We start from the raw sequence: 14,056 nt of genomic DNA, 5'->3' as shown, positions 1-14,056 counted from the left end.
AACCATTATGATACTTCCAACAAAAATCAATTCTCCCCACCTTTTCACGCCACCTCCACCTTCCGCATATCTGTACACTCGTTGCCTATGATATCAACTAGAGGAGCCTTCACTGCCTTCACAACACTCGTACGAACTCTTGCACGGTAAACCGAGTTGGGTACCTACATAGGGGTAGTGTGGAAAAGTAGGCACATGGTCAACTACATATGTCAATGACAATATGAAGCTTTTGAGGAAATTTTGGGTTCACAAAACTTCCACCCTAATTCGTATATAAACTCCTACAATTAGTGAGTAAACTCCTGAGCTCAGCTGAGGAAAGCGAATATATATTCCAACACTGTACAGGAGTGATTAGGACACCCAGGACTCCCCCAACCTCACCGCAGGAGGTAATACCGATGCCGCTAGGACCAGCTCCGGCTTTAGAGGCTTCGACGTGTCAAACTGCAATTTCGGCGTGCCAGGCTGCTCAGCTGGGCCTCCGTTTGAGACGCCAGACTCCTTAGTAAGATCGTCACTCGCCACTAAATTGACTACTTCCCCATCTCCCTCTGCGCCCCTGCCCTTCGACCCTCCATCATCAACACTACCACCATGCTTCTCTTGACTACCCTCAAACGCCTCTCCCGTCCACTTCGGCACGTGGAACTCCTCCACATTATCGTCCAGCTCTATTTCCATCGGCTTCGACCCTCGCCGGCCCGCATGCAAGGGGCTTTCAATGTCCTCTTGCAATGCTATCCTCCTCCGTTTAACACTACCCCTATTCCTGCTCCCATCAACGTCTTTCCGATCGCTTCGCTCCGCCATTTTTCGCAACTTTCCACTTTTCCTATGTTCCCTCTTATCCGACCTATGTTTCTTCTTTTTCCTCTTCTTTTCCCTTTCAGTACTACTACCAACAAGTAGCCCCTCCCTAAAGAGGCCACTGCCACTCGGCCCGCTCGAGCTCGCTGCCACTATTTCCACGTCCCCACTTGGTGATCGATTCCGCCCCGACTCCTCCAGTGCTGAAGGGTCCGGAACAGCAGCTTCAGCGGCTGAAAACAGAAACTTGCTGAATGAACATTCACTACAATCCACAACGCGCCTGGCGCGACGTAAAACGCGGCACCAAAACCAACAGTAATACGGATGAGGAGTAGTCCCGAATAGTGGTTTTCATGAGCCCCCTAGGGCCAACTACGTCATAGTAGCGTGATCCTTCGAAATACGACGACGCTGGTGCACTAGACGATTTACGCCCACAACGACGAAGAAACGAGATCGACGGCCCCTATGGTACTACCGACAAATCCTTCACTAACCTATTGGTTCTACCCCCATAGCATGATGCTCTCATCTACTCACGAAGAGGCGGAGGAGTGGTACGAAGAACAGTCTGGTCAAGTCCCTATTACCGTAAACTCCAGGTGGTAAATCCAAACGTTGGATATTCCGTTCCACTAGGCGCTCCAAGAGGTCTCTATCGACAGCAGCTGGTACCGTCCAAGGGGACTCCCAGCCGCACTGCAGTAGATGTGCCAAGAGGGCATCAAGATCGTCCATCTTCTCATCGGGGCACGAAGGTGCGTCCTTCACTACCGGCTCCTCTTTAGACTCTAAATAGCAACAGATTGATATATATGCAGCTCTAGCATGAACGATGATTTCGAAAAGGAGTGGTAGTGTGGGGGAAACTGCACATGGTCAACGACACATGTTGGTGACAATATGAAAATTTCGGAAATTTCTAGTTCATACTTATACATCTCTTCTCGTATTCGTATATGAACTTCTATAATTAGTTCGGAAACTCCCGAGCTCAGCTGAGGAGAGAGAGCATTAATATTTCAACACCGAGGAGTGGTATGAGAATCAAAACTAATTCTCCGACATACGCAAGGCTATGTATTACCTGCAGGCATCGAGACGTCCTCCGCCTCCCCTCCAACACCCACTAAAGGGCTCGATATAACCGATGCCTCGGCAATTGGAGAGCTGCCGCCCATGGACCCGTCCTCTATGGCATCTATGAACTCCACGTCCGCCCAGTCGTAGCAAGGAGGTGGTGACTCTTGTTCGGCCTTGGGGGGACTGCTGACGTCTTCACTCATGATCAGCGAAAAGAAGACATTAGAAGCACTACTACCGGCACTAGAACCGGGGACCTTTCGGATGCCAACCACGCCACCTACGCCTTGAACAGAACTCATCTCATTCGAAAAGGAAACATGACTAGCCTCATGCCAGAAAAACCATCACAAATGGACAGCTCTCCTTTATAATAATGTTACACACAGCCCCAAAGGATGAATGCATCAGGCTGGGGTCCATTATGATCCGTCACTGCGCCACAAAATTAATGCCGTCACGCGGCAGTCGACTCCTCCACGCCACCTCTCGAGCTCAGGCCAGCCGCCTCCGCCTCTCTTCCCATACCTAGACACAGTAGGTCCGTCTGTCAACGAGAATAAATTTCGGTAAGAGGACATAACTACCACGATGCCAAAGATCTACTGAGCATACTTACGTTGGTTAGAATCGGAGGAGTGCGCGTCCTTACCGCCCTTCTTTGCCACACGTTTCAACGCCACTTTCTTACCACCAAACTTCTGCCGAGCCTCCCTGTAGAAGAAGATTCATAGGAACCCTCATAGGAAGCACCCAGGTTCGATCCCCACACCCTACTCTATCTCCTCAGCACTTATACCCGTAAGATTCTTCAGCGGCTCCCAGGTGTTCTCCGCGGAACTGTACCCTCGCCACTTGACATAGAACTGTTCCTCTGAGAAATGTCATCACCAGGATTCGAACCGGGGACCTCTCCCTTACTCTTCCTCGACTTCTTGTACCCCTCTATACACTCTAGCTCGTACATAGATTCTGAGTCACTACTCTCGTCGGCGCCCTGACGCTTATCTCGAAACGCCCTATACAGAACCTCCACCATCACGAGATGACCCCTAGGTTCTATTCAGACTACTGAAAGCAGACCCATACTTTCAAGGTAGTGAACTCCTGCATATGATAATTACACACTCTACCAGATATACCCGAATATCGAGTCCTCTACAGCTATAACGACTAACTTCCATCGTTCCTTCAAGTATTCCCTCAAAGACACCACCGAGTGACCTCAGAATGTCCTCATCCTTCTTCGCCAAGCATTGTGATATCCTAATCCACACCTTCCGGTGGAGGTGCCCTCCACTCTTCCCCGTCACCAAATACTCCTCATCATCGTCACTACCACGATAATCATGTACGTCAATGATGGCATCCAACACCAGTGTGCCCTAAACTACCCATGCATCGACGGACCCATCTACCATCACTACTCCTCCGGCCCTGGCTGTACCTCGGCAGACTTCTTCGTATGACTTTCCGCCGCCGCGACACTACCGGGGATCCTATCAGCTTGCGTCAATGTGCCTACCCCTGCACCAGTCCTCTCTCAAAAAGCTCAACAGCCGGTCCAAGTAGGTCGCCGTCCTTCCCTATAGAGTACCTCTAGCCACCTCTCGATTCAACACCGACGCCCGACTCCTGTGCATCTCACATTGCTTATCAAACCACTGAGTAGCCAGCCTGAACGCCTGAGCAGACTGGCTGCAACTGAAGGCAGCAACCGGCGCACACTATCACAATTCTGCGTCACTGCGCCACGAAATTGCCAAGGCCCGGAATGCTACTACCGCTTCGAACCTGGGCTCCTTGGTGGGCGGTTCCTTATTGAGAGGGAAGGTCTCGATTGTGACACCATACCGCGCCACCCATTGGTTTCGGGTGAAGTCATAGCATATACCCACACGGGACTAAAGCAAGACACGCATCGACTCATTTATAAATAGAGAATATTCATTTGATCATTTTATTTATTCAATTTTAATATTCATTTTCCCCCCTAGAATTTCGAGGGCGATTCTGAGATTAAAATTACCCGATTAAAGACGACCCTGCAACTCAACAAATGTCTATCGGATACCCAGGCCGCCCTTCTCAAGGAAGAAGATCTACGATAGATTTGGAGTCTGGTACTTCGCGGTCGGTATATGATGTTTTTCTGACCATGCGTATGAGCATGAGGAGGATTCTATAGTAGAGACCTCTATCAAGAATACTATCGAGACTCTGTAGAATTAACACTAGCAACTATCATGTTATTCGCTGACAGACCACGAGTTGCCATACCACACCATGGTGTTCACTCCAAATCATCCGATCCTGCTACTCGGATGAGACCAGCATCCTCCCCATCACCTCCCCGACATCCCCGAGGCCCTCCGGGGTCATCGTGAGGTCTGTATCCGCTCTCAGGCTGTCGAGTCGTCTATCAACTTCCATGGTGAACAAGGGAGGGAGCACCAAGACAAAACAGACTTCTCACAAGAAACCTCATACCACTCCTTTCTCACTTCACCATTTCACCCCTCCTAACCCCACCACATTAGTCGTTACTCAGTGCCACTGTAGAGAGAACAGTCATACCAAGCAATCGAATCTCACCACATGCCTATTCTTGCTTTCTTGCCTTCCATCACAATTTCTCAACATGCACTACTTTGCTAAAAGAATTGCTTCTGGATAGAGTCCACCCGATGAAGTTCAGTTGCCACTGACAACTGCAGTGAAGTTGACTGGATAGAGTTGATAAACGTTTCACCTATGGCTCGTACAATCTACCATGTCAAACGTGTATAATTTAGTTTCCACTCAAAAAAAAACTGCAGTGAAGTTATGTACATCGTACACGCTGACAACGTGTATAATTCTGATGTGTGTATTTCTGTTTCCACAGAAAAAAACTGCAGTTGTCGGCTTGAACGTCTCGGACACAGAGGTTCATTGACGTGTCCAAAGAAGCACTCACGCTCTTCAGGAACTCCAAGTCGCTTATGGGAACCCGAGGGAGTACTTCGGCCATCTTCTCGCTCCTAATTCCAACACATCTGTTATTCCTCGTTCTCAATGATATCCACTGAGCCAAACTCCAACAATACCCTCACGGCCGGAATAACATGGACGATGGTCGTCATCTGAGGCCCCACCGAATCATGCCAGTGCTATGACGACACTACACTATAGTAGGACCAGGAGGTGGTGTTGATCCGCCAGTTGTCGCTAGCAGTCATTCGAGGGAAGAAGTGGAGAAAGTGGTCTCTTTGCTCGAGGAGCTCTAGGATGATAACATGGCTCGAATGAACTCAGTGATTGAACGCTTTTTCAAAGCTGGTCTTGATGTTGGCCTACCGCCGCTCAAGTGGCTTTGTAGTGGCGAGAATGACTTGGTGGTGAGTGATGGAGGAAGTATGGATGTAGAACTGTTCCACATCTACTATGTCGACTGCTGTTGCTCCTGCTACTGGGGACACCGATGTGACCATGGACGATCAGCTCCGCATTAACAAGTTTAGTAGACTCAAACCCATGAGGAGAGGGAGGAGGACATCCTCCACATGAAAGTACTCCTCGATGGACTTAGGCACCTTGGACCGTATCAGCAGGAGAAAATACAGCTTTGTGAAAGTGCGGTTGAGGTGTTAGGGTTATGCATGGACTGCGATGGCCTCATGTGGGGATGGGAGGGTTCTTCGTCCCTGTCGATTAGGACTAGGCTTCGGAGAACAAGAAGGTAGGCTATGAGGAGAGGAAGGGTGCTTCGATGGTTGTATGAGGAAGAACTTACAACGGAAATGGATCGGCTCACACATAGGAGTGATGCCATACAGTAGTACAGTACATAGGGGTTGGCTTGTATTGTCGTAGAGGAGATGTGCGAGTTGAAGAGAGTACTTTATGCTAGGTTTGGAGATACCACCAATTCGGATGATCGTCAATGATATCTACACCAAGTGTCTTGCGTTACGGTCCTGTTAAGGTTGACATCGATCATCAGTGCTATCGCTAGAGTAACAGTACATACTCTACAGTTAATTTTGTGATGGGTTGTTCTCAATCGGCTCCTGTGGAGGACAATGCAGATTTGTCAGTCGGCGGGCGGAGCGATGCGGATGTTCAGTGTTGTCTTATTGGAGGGGACGAGGATGACCTCATTAGGGAGTGGATGGGGATGGCCATGGAGGAGTGGCGGGGTCTACGGACACTATATATGGTACTGGTTCAGGAAGGAGTGGGGTAGTGCTTGGGATCAGGCCTCGTCAGCTTGTATTGCACTGGAGGAGATCGAGGCTGTGAGGACCGCTAGGCTGGCGGCTATCGACAGCGAAGTCCAACGACGGCATGCGGAGCTAGATGATAATATTGCAATTATGAAGGAGTAAGTTCAGAGAGTAGGAGGGGGACGTTCAGCGTCGTTACTCAGGGCTAGAGTGGTAGCACTAGAGAAGGAGATGAAGACTGAGAAGGAACGTGTGGTGGACGAGCTCAATGAGTGGTGTGTGGAGGAGAGGACGGCTCGTATGAGGAGCATGCTGGCGGATGTAGTATAGTTGGCTCGATGGCCGACCATTCCTCGGGTGGTAGTTCTCAAGACGAGAGGCTGAGTTGGATGGACGAGTGAGAGATCATGAGAGGGCTCTGAAGGAGAGAATAGCGGACTTGGACGAGAGCCAAAGGAGAGCCATTCAGTTGCTTGTTCAGGTTAGCGTGGTTGTTGTTGTGGTAGAGTTGAGCTCATTTGTTAGGCCACGCCTTGAAGCTCTTTGCCGCCTGGGACTCGAGCTATAGTCTTGGACAACATAGTGGATGATGTCATGACCAGCCATGATTGGATAGGGATAGCCCTGCTGGGTGCGGAATGTCGTCACTCTATGGAATGTTTGGTTGTTAATGTTGTTCGGAGGAAGGGTAGGGTTGCCGCAGTCAGAACTATAATGGACCCTCCAGAGGCTCTCTACAAGCAGCCTCATTGTATTGGGGTCTCGAGTTACTTGTCGGGTAATGCTTGATAAGCATATGATCTTGGGGGTAGTTTTCAAGAGGCAAGCAGCCTATGAGGGTGAGAATGCTCCACCGCAAACAGAAGTCTCTAAATGTCCATTTGAAAACTGTTTTTAGTCGGTGGCTTCAGCAGACGGCATCTGTCTCCCCTCAGCCTTCACCCTTAGCGAGGATACAAACTTGAACTTGTTCGCAAGGCCGAACTTTTCCTCAACTCCCAATTTCCCAGGCTTGACAATCAACATCACAAGTGTGAAAATACAGACACTGACTGATAGTCTGAAGAATGGGTGTATGATGTTGCACAATGAATTACCCGCCAACTCAGAATGACCACGTCTTCACTAGCACAATAAATAGTTATCTATTGGTCTTACGGTGTCGAGTTTTCCCTAGTGGAGTGCATGAATAACAACGCAACAGTCAATATCGAAGGATGAGATGAACGCAGTTATGCGAATGCCTCGATGTCTCGAGGCACCAGAGGAAGAGGAGATACTCCAAAAGTGTATAACTTAGTTGGTATGCTTAAGAAGATAATCAGCGACACCCTCAGTGGTGGGGATCATAGTGTCCAAACCCTTCCTCCAGTTCATAGGGCAGACGACACCGTGCTCATCAGTCTCAATGACGGTATCCAAAATACGAAGGACCTCATCAACATTACGACCGAGAGGAAGATCATTCCTCATCTCAGAGCGAACAATACCGTCCTTACCGATGATGAAAACACCGCGGAGGGCAACACCATCGTTCTCGAGGAGGACATCATATTCACGAGACATCTTCTGGGTGTGATCGGAGAGCATGGGGTAACAGAGTTGAGTTCCGATACCACCATTCTTCTTCTCGGTGTGCTTCCAGGCCTTGTGGACATCGGCTGAATCCGTGGAACACGCGAGGACGACGGCACCGCGCTTTTCGAACTCGGCCATCTTCTCGTGGAAACCAATGACTTCAGAGGCGCAGACAAAAGTGAAATCGCCGGGGTAGAAGAAAAGGACAACATACTTGCCCTTGTAATCGGAAAGCTTCACATGCTTAAAGGAATCATCGGGCATGCAGGCTACCAAGTCGAAGTCGGGAGCGCTTTGTTGGACAAACATTGGATGATAATGAGAGAATCGAAACAACTGAAAAAACGACTCAGGTCGAATCTATGCAAGTCACAGACGTTGTTGATTGTCCTATGAAGCATGGCACGCCCATGACATGGTATTTTAGCTAAGCAAGCTCCTCGAGGACAATTGCACAAACTGTCTCCCTGGGGAATTGTGGTTTCTGTGTGCGTGTCCTTCGATACCATTCAGGCCATAGTGTGATAGATGAATCATGATTACTGAGAACTCACCACCTGATCCCTCTCAGCACAATATACACCATTGCTCGTTTGTACAAAGACAAGCAACCTTCGAGCTCAATGACCTGCAGCCCGGCCAATTATGAGCTAGGAGGAAGCTCTACGGAATATCAATGACAGGTTTTTCCTGGGAGTCTCTCCTTATATATTCGGCACATTCAGCCAGCATACAGGCGGGTAATGATTCACTCATTATGATTGCTCCTGCCTGGGTTTCAACCTTCCCTCTTGTATTCTTGGTAAACCTCACGACTTGCGTTAATCTTTTCGCTTCTCGATACGTTTAGTCGCCCTTCTTCCTCTCTAGTGAAGCGTTTCTGTGTTTGGGGGCGTATTCCGAAGGATCCCGAAGATTGAGCATGATGTCTCTCAAGAATCAAGTCACTGCCGCGAATACTCAACATTAGGAAACATGAAACCGGCGAACACTTTCAAGAGTTTCTCAATATCTTCAGTAGCTTGTCTACGCAGCAGCTTCCGCTGCGCCACTGCCGAGACCTCGGACAGGCTCAATCAAAGTCGGAGGGCTAGCCCAAACGTACGAGGTCTAAACACTTCGAAGTCACCGCGGTGAGTGCGCTCGTAGTCACTTTGTTGTTGTGGTTGAACAAACCATTCGTATCTTCGAGTTATCATGGTAACTCTCGGCCTCACCTAGCGTGCCGGTCTGAGAGTTTGCTGGTCTAGACGGGCTAAGTGATCAATCTGAGGTACGAAGGTTGAGCTGGGAAAGAGGTAACTTGTCAAGAGCCAAAGCCCGAGCTGAATACGACCACAGCCCGCATTTCAAACCACCCTGTAGGCTTAAGCGCGACTACAAGCCCGCTCTGGACTCATTAAGAGTTTACCCATGTTACCCGAGAGGTGTAGTTCAACCTGACCCACTACAGCTGCTAAGCTCTCGCGTGCTTTGTCAACGACTGCACGGCTGCCTCCGACCGATTGTGACGATGTGCACTGTACAATCATGCCCCCTTTGACCCTCGAACTTCCGTGGAGAAGATCAACTGAGTGTTGTCCCCATCAGGCTATATAACTTCACACACGCAACATCATCCACACAAACATTAAAATCATCCCCCAAGCCGTCATTTGAATAAACAATGACGAGAGTTCGACATCACGTGTGCTTCATGAGATAATCGGCGACGCCCTCAGTGCTCGGCACCATCGTGTCTTTGCCTTTCTTCCAATTAGCAGGACAGACAACGCCATGCTCATCGGTCTCAATGACACTATCAAGCACACGAATTACTTCCTCCACATTGCGACCAAGAGGGAGATCGTTCTTCATCTCAGAGCGAACCACACCGTCCTTACCAATGATGAATACACCACGGACAGCTACGCCGTCATCCTCGAGAAGGACGTCATAAGCACGAGCAAGTTCCTAACATTCAAGACCATATCGTCGACCGTACTATGTCAGTCACCCACTTTACTGTTGTCGGCGATGATCGGGTGGTTGATCTTAGTGCCCAATCCACCAAGCTTCTTCTCCGTGTTCTTCCACGCCTTGTGCACGTGCGCAGTATCGCATGAAGCGCCCACAACCTATAGAGAGTGACGCTACGGTAGAAGCATAATCTTTACTACAATGCAGTTGCGGTTCGAGAACTCCGACATAGCGTTGTGGAAACCTATGGTCTCGGAAGCACAGACAAACGTAAAGTCTGCCGGATAGAAGTACAAGACTACATATTTTCCCTGAAAGAAAACAGGCTTGGACCTCACCACTGTCAGGATCAACTCCACCTTATAGTCCGATAGCTTGACATTCTTGAAGGAGTCATCCGGCATGCAGGCCAGCATGTCGAAGCTTGGAGCTTGCTTTTGAATAAGCATAGTAATTAAATTTATCCCGAAGAAGCTTCCGAGTGAAATGGCTCACATCAACAATCGACCAATTGAACAGACACGAAACGTAACGGAAGAGGGGAAACGCACGATATGCGAATGTCTCGATGTGTCGAACCATTAGAAGAGGAGATACTCCAAAGTGTATAACTTAGTTGGTATGCTTAAGAAGATAATCAGCGACACCCTCAGTGGTGGGTATCATAGTGTCCAACCCCTTCCTCCAGTTCATAGGGCAGACGACACCGTGCTCATCAGTCTCAATGACGGTATCCAAAATACGAAGGACCTCATCAACATTACGACCGAGAGGGAGATCATTCCTCATCTCAGAGCGAACAATACCGTCCTTACCGATGATGAAAACACCGCGGAGGGCGACACCATCAGTCTCGAGGAGGACATCATATTCACGAGACATCTTCTGGGTGTGATCAGAGAGCATGGGGTAGCAGAGTTGAGTTCCGATACCGCCATTCTTCTTCTCGGTGTGCTTCCAGGCCTTGTGGACATCGGCTGAATCCGTGGAACACGCGAGGACGACGGCACCGCGCTTTTCGAACTCGGCCATCTTCTCGTGGAAACCAATGACTTCAGAGGCGCAGACAAAAGTGAAATCGCCGGGGTAGAAGAAAAGGACAACATACTTGCCCTTGTAATCGGAAAGCTTCACATGCTTAAAGGAATCATCGGGCATGCAGGCTACCAAGTCGAAGTCGGGAGCGCTTTGTTGGACAAACATTGGATGATAATGAGAGAATCGAAATAACTGAAACAACGACTCACATCTACCGGGTTCACTCGGATCTCAAAGTGTTTATGAACCGGACCGAAGTCGCACGATACGCAACCGAAAGCGTTACGAGCAATTTGGACTACCACCTCAGCTGTTTAGCTTTGGCTCCCACTCCAGCTTATTAAATATCTCAGACACTCCACGAGATTTTCTTATACAGTCGGCACACTGCATAATTCAGTTTCGAGAAAACGCGCACGCCATTATAATCGATATCTTTTCAATAAAACATGAGTATCTTCAGCGGTGTGTGTCGCTGGGAAAGAGTTGAAATTTCCAGTCCACCATACGAAACATATCACAGTTGGCTACTGGTTGAATAGTTAATGTCGAGGAAGTACTACGAACGTCTTGTCACTTCGAGTGGAGTCACTTCGAAGAAATTCGAGTCGAACCTCGGTGCCAAGATCCTAGGCAAATTCGGGTGGAAGACCGGCGACGGCCTCGGCGCGGAAGGTCAGGGCATGACCGACTGCCTCCAGGTCAAACGCCGGGAGGAAAACGAAGGGGTAGTGGGGGGAAATACGAAGCTATGATTTTTTCAAAGCGATGATGTCTCAGTTGGGACGCGAGCTCGAGAAGAAAGAGTCATCAGAATGGGAGAACTGGTGGGCAGACAGCTACAACGCGATCGCTAAGAAACTCGCCGTAGTACGCCGTTACGGTCATCCGGCTTGACGTTGTACTTTTTCAGTCAGTAGCAACGACGAGCAGTGGAAGTGAGGACTCTTCTGACGACTCTTCTGAAGATGAAGGAGAGGCACGGACGACGGCAATAAAACGTGCCGACATGCAAAAGGGAAAACTCCGGTGAGTTGATGTGTATCGTATAATGGGAAATGGCATGTTCAGACGCATCATGCGGCAAGAACGAGCTGCGGCTAAGGAGGAGGAAGAGGCCGACAAGAAGAAGGATAAGCATAAGTCTAAGTAGTACGGGTAGTAGCATAGGGTCTCTCACTGTGGTCCGCAGGAAGCATCATCGGGAGGAAACCAAAATCCGTAAGAGTAAGAGAGCCGCGGTTGAGGAGGAGGAGGTTCCTAAGAAGAAGCATAAGAAGAGCAAAAAGTCGAAGCGGTCTGCTGAGGAGTGATCGAACACGATTCTTCAGTGTAAACAATACCCTTGTCGTCGTTCATGACGACTTACGATTCCGCGAAGGAGCGGTATGATGGTATTCCTTCATCTCTGGGGCATCGCTCCCGACTCCATTTATTGCCTGCTACTGTACGTATCAACTCGACAAACGCCATATCAACTCGAGATCATTTTTGGAGTGTTGCGCGTTGGAGTGTTAAATGGTGAATTTTGGAGTACATGAGATGCCTGTACATGGACGCTTGAGAGGTCGTCACACCCTTTATGAACTCGAGGAGCTCACTGTCACCATAGGAAGGGATCCCGATAACGACATAGTACTAGATTCGAAAGGCATTTCTAGATACCAAGCAGTAAGGGAGGTATGATAGCGATAGGGAGATGTGACTTCCAGGTCTTGGAGTTTCACAGCTGTACATCCTCGTCAACTAGGAAGTTCGCTACCATAACAGATCAAAATAGCGTCAACGGTGCGTTCATGAGGAGAAGGGGGTAGGAGGGCCGAGTTCACTAGGCACTAGGTACATTCGTAAACGGCATTCGGGTCCATCCTCGACAGCCCCACAGGCTCATCAATGGCGATATAATAGTGTTCTCAGCATTCGAGAAAGAGAGCTATCGATACGAGGCTACGGGCCTTATACCAGCCACTCTGCCTCCTATGGTATGTCATTCTACAATGTTCTATCCAAATTGTGCGTCACGCGCCACGAAATTAATAGATATCCTCTGAGGCAAATTTGCAAGGATGTTGGTCATAATCGTTCGAGATCTCATCACCGAGTTTTACGTGTGAAAAGAGCTATGAGGTTTCAAACAGTGTTGGAATATATGTAGTTCTCACTCGCGCCCACCCATCAGCTGCGGCGGCGCCAATGTCGGCCTAAACTACTCGTGCCTTCCTCACACGTTATGCTGATCGGTCCCCGACTCTAGCTTCTCTTCTCCCAACGTAGCCAAGACGATACAGATTGGAGACCGATCAACATAGCGTGTATGGAAAGCACGACTAGTTAGGGGTTCTCTCAGCTGAGCTCGTAAGTTTCCTCGCTAAAACCAACAATAATTTACCAAAATTTCCCTAGAATTTTCATATTGTCACCAACGCACGTAGTTGACCATGGGTATATTTTCCTACTCTGTTTCCGAATCACGCTGCAGTTCACTGTAATGATAATTGATTCGAATCATTACTAGTAGTAGTTGTAAACACAATAGACGATCCCAGTACTGCCCAACGATGGGTCGATCACTGATACTGTAATGAGAAGGATCAACGGAACGCTTCTCGTCTCAGTCTTCGAGGCAAACAGTCAATGCCCAAGACGTTGCAGAGGGTAATACTACTGTCAACAATCATCTAAGAGGTCAACGCCTGTTAGTCTCGGGCCTCAACATAGCTGCTGGTAAGCCCAGCGAAGTGGATGCCAGAGGATCGAACCTCGTCGAACAGCTTGACGTCAATGATGCTCGAAAGAGGCCCCAACCACAACAGGTGGAGGCGGAGGTGTCTCACGAGGGGGTCGACCCTTCCCTAGGTATCTTCTAGTGACCTGGACAGCCCTCATCCAGCCGCAATCATTGTCCATTCCCCTCCTCGCTCCGCTCACAGACGTACCTCTCATTACTCAGTATTGACTGTTGAAACGATCTTACAGTGGCGCCGGCATCGTCGAGAAAAGCGACAGATGAAACGCCACGCACTCTGCAGGAAGCTGCACGGAATAGACCGACACCTCCACGAAGGAGACGAGCAGTAGGTTCAAATGCGACTCTGTGGAATCCTCATACCGTGGTGAACAGCTCAGCGCATCCCCCACCACGATGGGGCCTCGTCGTCGGAGGCGGCCATCCTCGCCCGAGCGGTCGCTGTCGCCACGGCGATCGAGAAGCGTCGAACCCGCCTATCGTCCCCGATGGCGACGGTCTGCACACAAGCTAGAGAAAGCTGATGAGGTCCTCCCTCGACTCGGTCATGGACAGAAGAACCCACAACGGATGGGGACATCTGAGTCTGCTAGCCCTGGAGGTTCCGGATCGATGCCAGATGAACAGG

General features: G+C 49.3%; 7 protein-coding genes across 8 annotated transcripts in view; 2 read left to right on the top strand and 5 right to left on the bottom strand.

Annotated features, from left to right (window-relative positions):
• Nucleotides 1-2,201, bottom strand: part of Pmar_PMAR010113 (hypothetical protein) — a gene marked incomplete at both ends in the record, with an annotated part of 3,442 nt that extends 1,241 nt beyond the window's left edge. Inside the window, 4 exons of the mRNA XM_002788538.1 lie at nt 54-164; nt 388-1,046; nt 1,407-1,607; nt 1,904-2,201. Of these exons, the coding sequence (XP_002788584.1) occupies nt 54-164; nt 388-1,046; nt 1,407-1,607; nt 1,904-2,201 (1,269 nt within the window). The remainder of the gene's footprint in view (nt 1-53; nt 165-387; nt 1,047-1,406; nt 1,608-1,903) is intronic.
• Nucleotides 2,202-2,356: 155 nt separating this feature from the next.
• On the bottom strand, nt 2,357-3,012 carry Pmar_PMAR010112 (Heterochromatin protein, putative; the record flags this gene model as incomplete). Its single annotated transcript, XM_002788537.1, has 5 exons — nt 2,357-2,427; nt 2,519-2,613; nt 2,677-2,773; nt 2,821-2,918; nt 2,972-3,012. The coding sequence occupies 5 exons, from the start codon at nt 3,010-3,012 to the stop codon at nt 2,357-2,359; spliced, it is 402 nt and encodes a 133-aa protein (XP_002788583.1).
• Nucleotides 3,013-5,929: 2,917 nt separating this feature from the next.
• Nucleotides 5,930-6,644, top strand: Pmar_PMAR010111 (hypothetical protein; the record flags this gene model as incomplete). Its single annotated transcript, XM_002788536.1, has 5 exons — nt 5,930-6,100; nt 6,141-6,265; nt 6,311-6,428; nt 6,472-6,588; nt 6,633-6,644. The coding sequence occupies 5 exons, from the start codon at nt 5,930-5,932 to the stop codon at nt 6,642-6,644; spliced, it is 543 nt and encodes a 180-aa protein (XP_002788582.1).
• Nucleotides 6,645-7,403: 759 nt separating this feature from the next.
• Pmar_PMAR010110 (Peroxiredoxin-2, putative) lies at nt 7,404-7,994 on the bottom strand (the record flags this gene model as incomplete). Its single annotated transcript, XM_002788535.1, has 1 exon — nt 7,404-7,994. One exon carries the CDS (start codon nt 7,992-7,994, stop codon nt 7,404-7,406), a length of 591 nt encoding a protein of 196 aa, XP_002788581.1.
• Nucleotides 7,995-9,309: 1,315 nt separating this feature from the next.
• Nucleotides 9,310-10,121, bottom strand: Pmar_PMAR010109 (Peroxiredoxin-2, putative). The gene is made up of 4 exons (XM_002788534.1): nt 10,004-10,121; nt 9,845-9,955; nt 9,686-9,802; nt 9,310-9,638 (listed from the first exon to the last, which is right to left on the bottom strand). Exons 1-4 carry the CDS (start codon nt 10,091-10,093, stop codon nt 9,369-9,371), a joined length of 588 nt encoding a protein of 195 aa, XP_002788580.1. The 5' UTR covers nt 10,094-10,121; the 3' UTR covers nt 9,310-9,368.
• A 60-nt stretch (nt 10,122-10,181) lies between these two features.
• Nucleotides 10,182-10,876, bottom strand: Pmar_PMAR010108 (Peroxiredoxin-2, putative). The gene has a single exon (XM_002788533.1). The coding sequence runs from the start codon at nt 10,845-10,847 to the stop codon at nt 10,257-10,259; it is 591 nt and encodes a 196-aa protein (XP_002788579.1). The 5' UTR covers nt 10,848-10,876; the 3' UTR covers nt 10,182-10,256.
• A 327-nt stretch (nt 10,877-11,203) lies between these two features.
• Pmar_PMAR010107 (G patch domain containing protein, putative) lies at nt 11,204-12,170 on the top strand. 2 transcript variants are annotated; one of them, XM_002788531.1, is made up of 5 exons: nt 11,204-11,410; nt 11,463-11,549; nt 11,596-11,711; nt 11,754-11,831; nt 11,875-12,170. In XM_002788531.1, exons 1-5 carry the CDS (start codon nt 11,228-11,230, stop codon nt 11,993-11,995), a joined length of 585 nt encoding a protein of 194 aa, XP_002788577.1. In that variant the 5' UTR covers nt 11,204-11,227; the 3' UTR covers nt 11,996-12,170. The 2 variants fall into 2 exon arrangements, with proteins under 2 accessions (XP_002788577.1, XP_002788578.1); XM_002788532.1 differs by having other exon boundaries at nt 11,463-11,552.
• Nucleotides 12,171-14,056: the final 1,886 nt, after the last annotated feature.

Source organism: Perkinsus marinus (genome assembly GCF_000006405.1).
Source record: "Perkinsus marinus ATCC 50983 genomic scaffold scf_1104296927884, whole genome shotgun sequence".
NCBI lineage: Eukaryota > Perkinsozoa > Perkinsida > Perkinsidae > Perkinsus > Perkinsus marinus.
The sequence above is the reverse complement of the archived record's forward strand: the minus strand, read 5'-3'. Positions and strand labels throughout refer to the sequence as shown.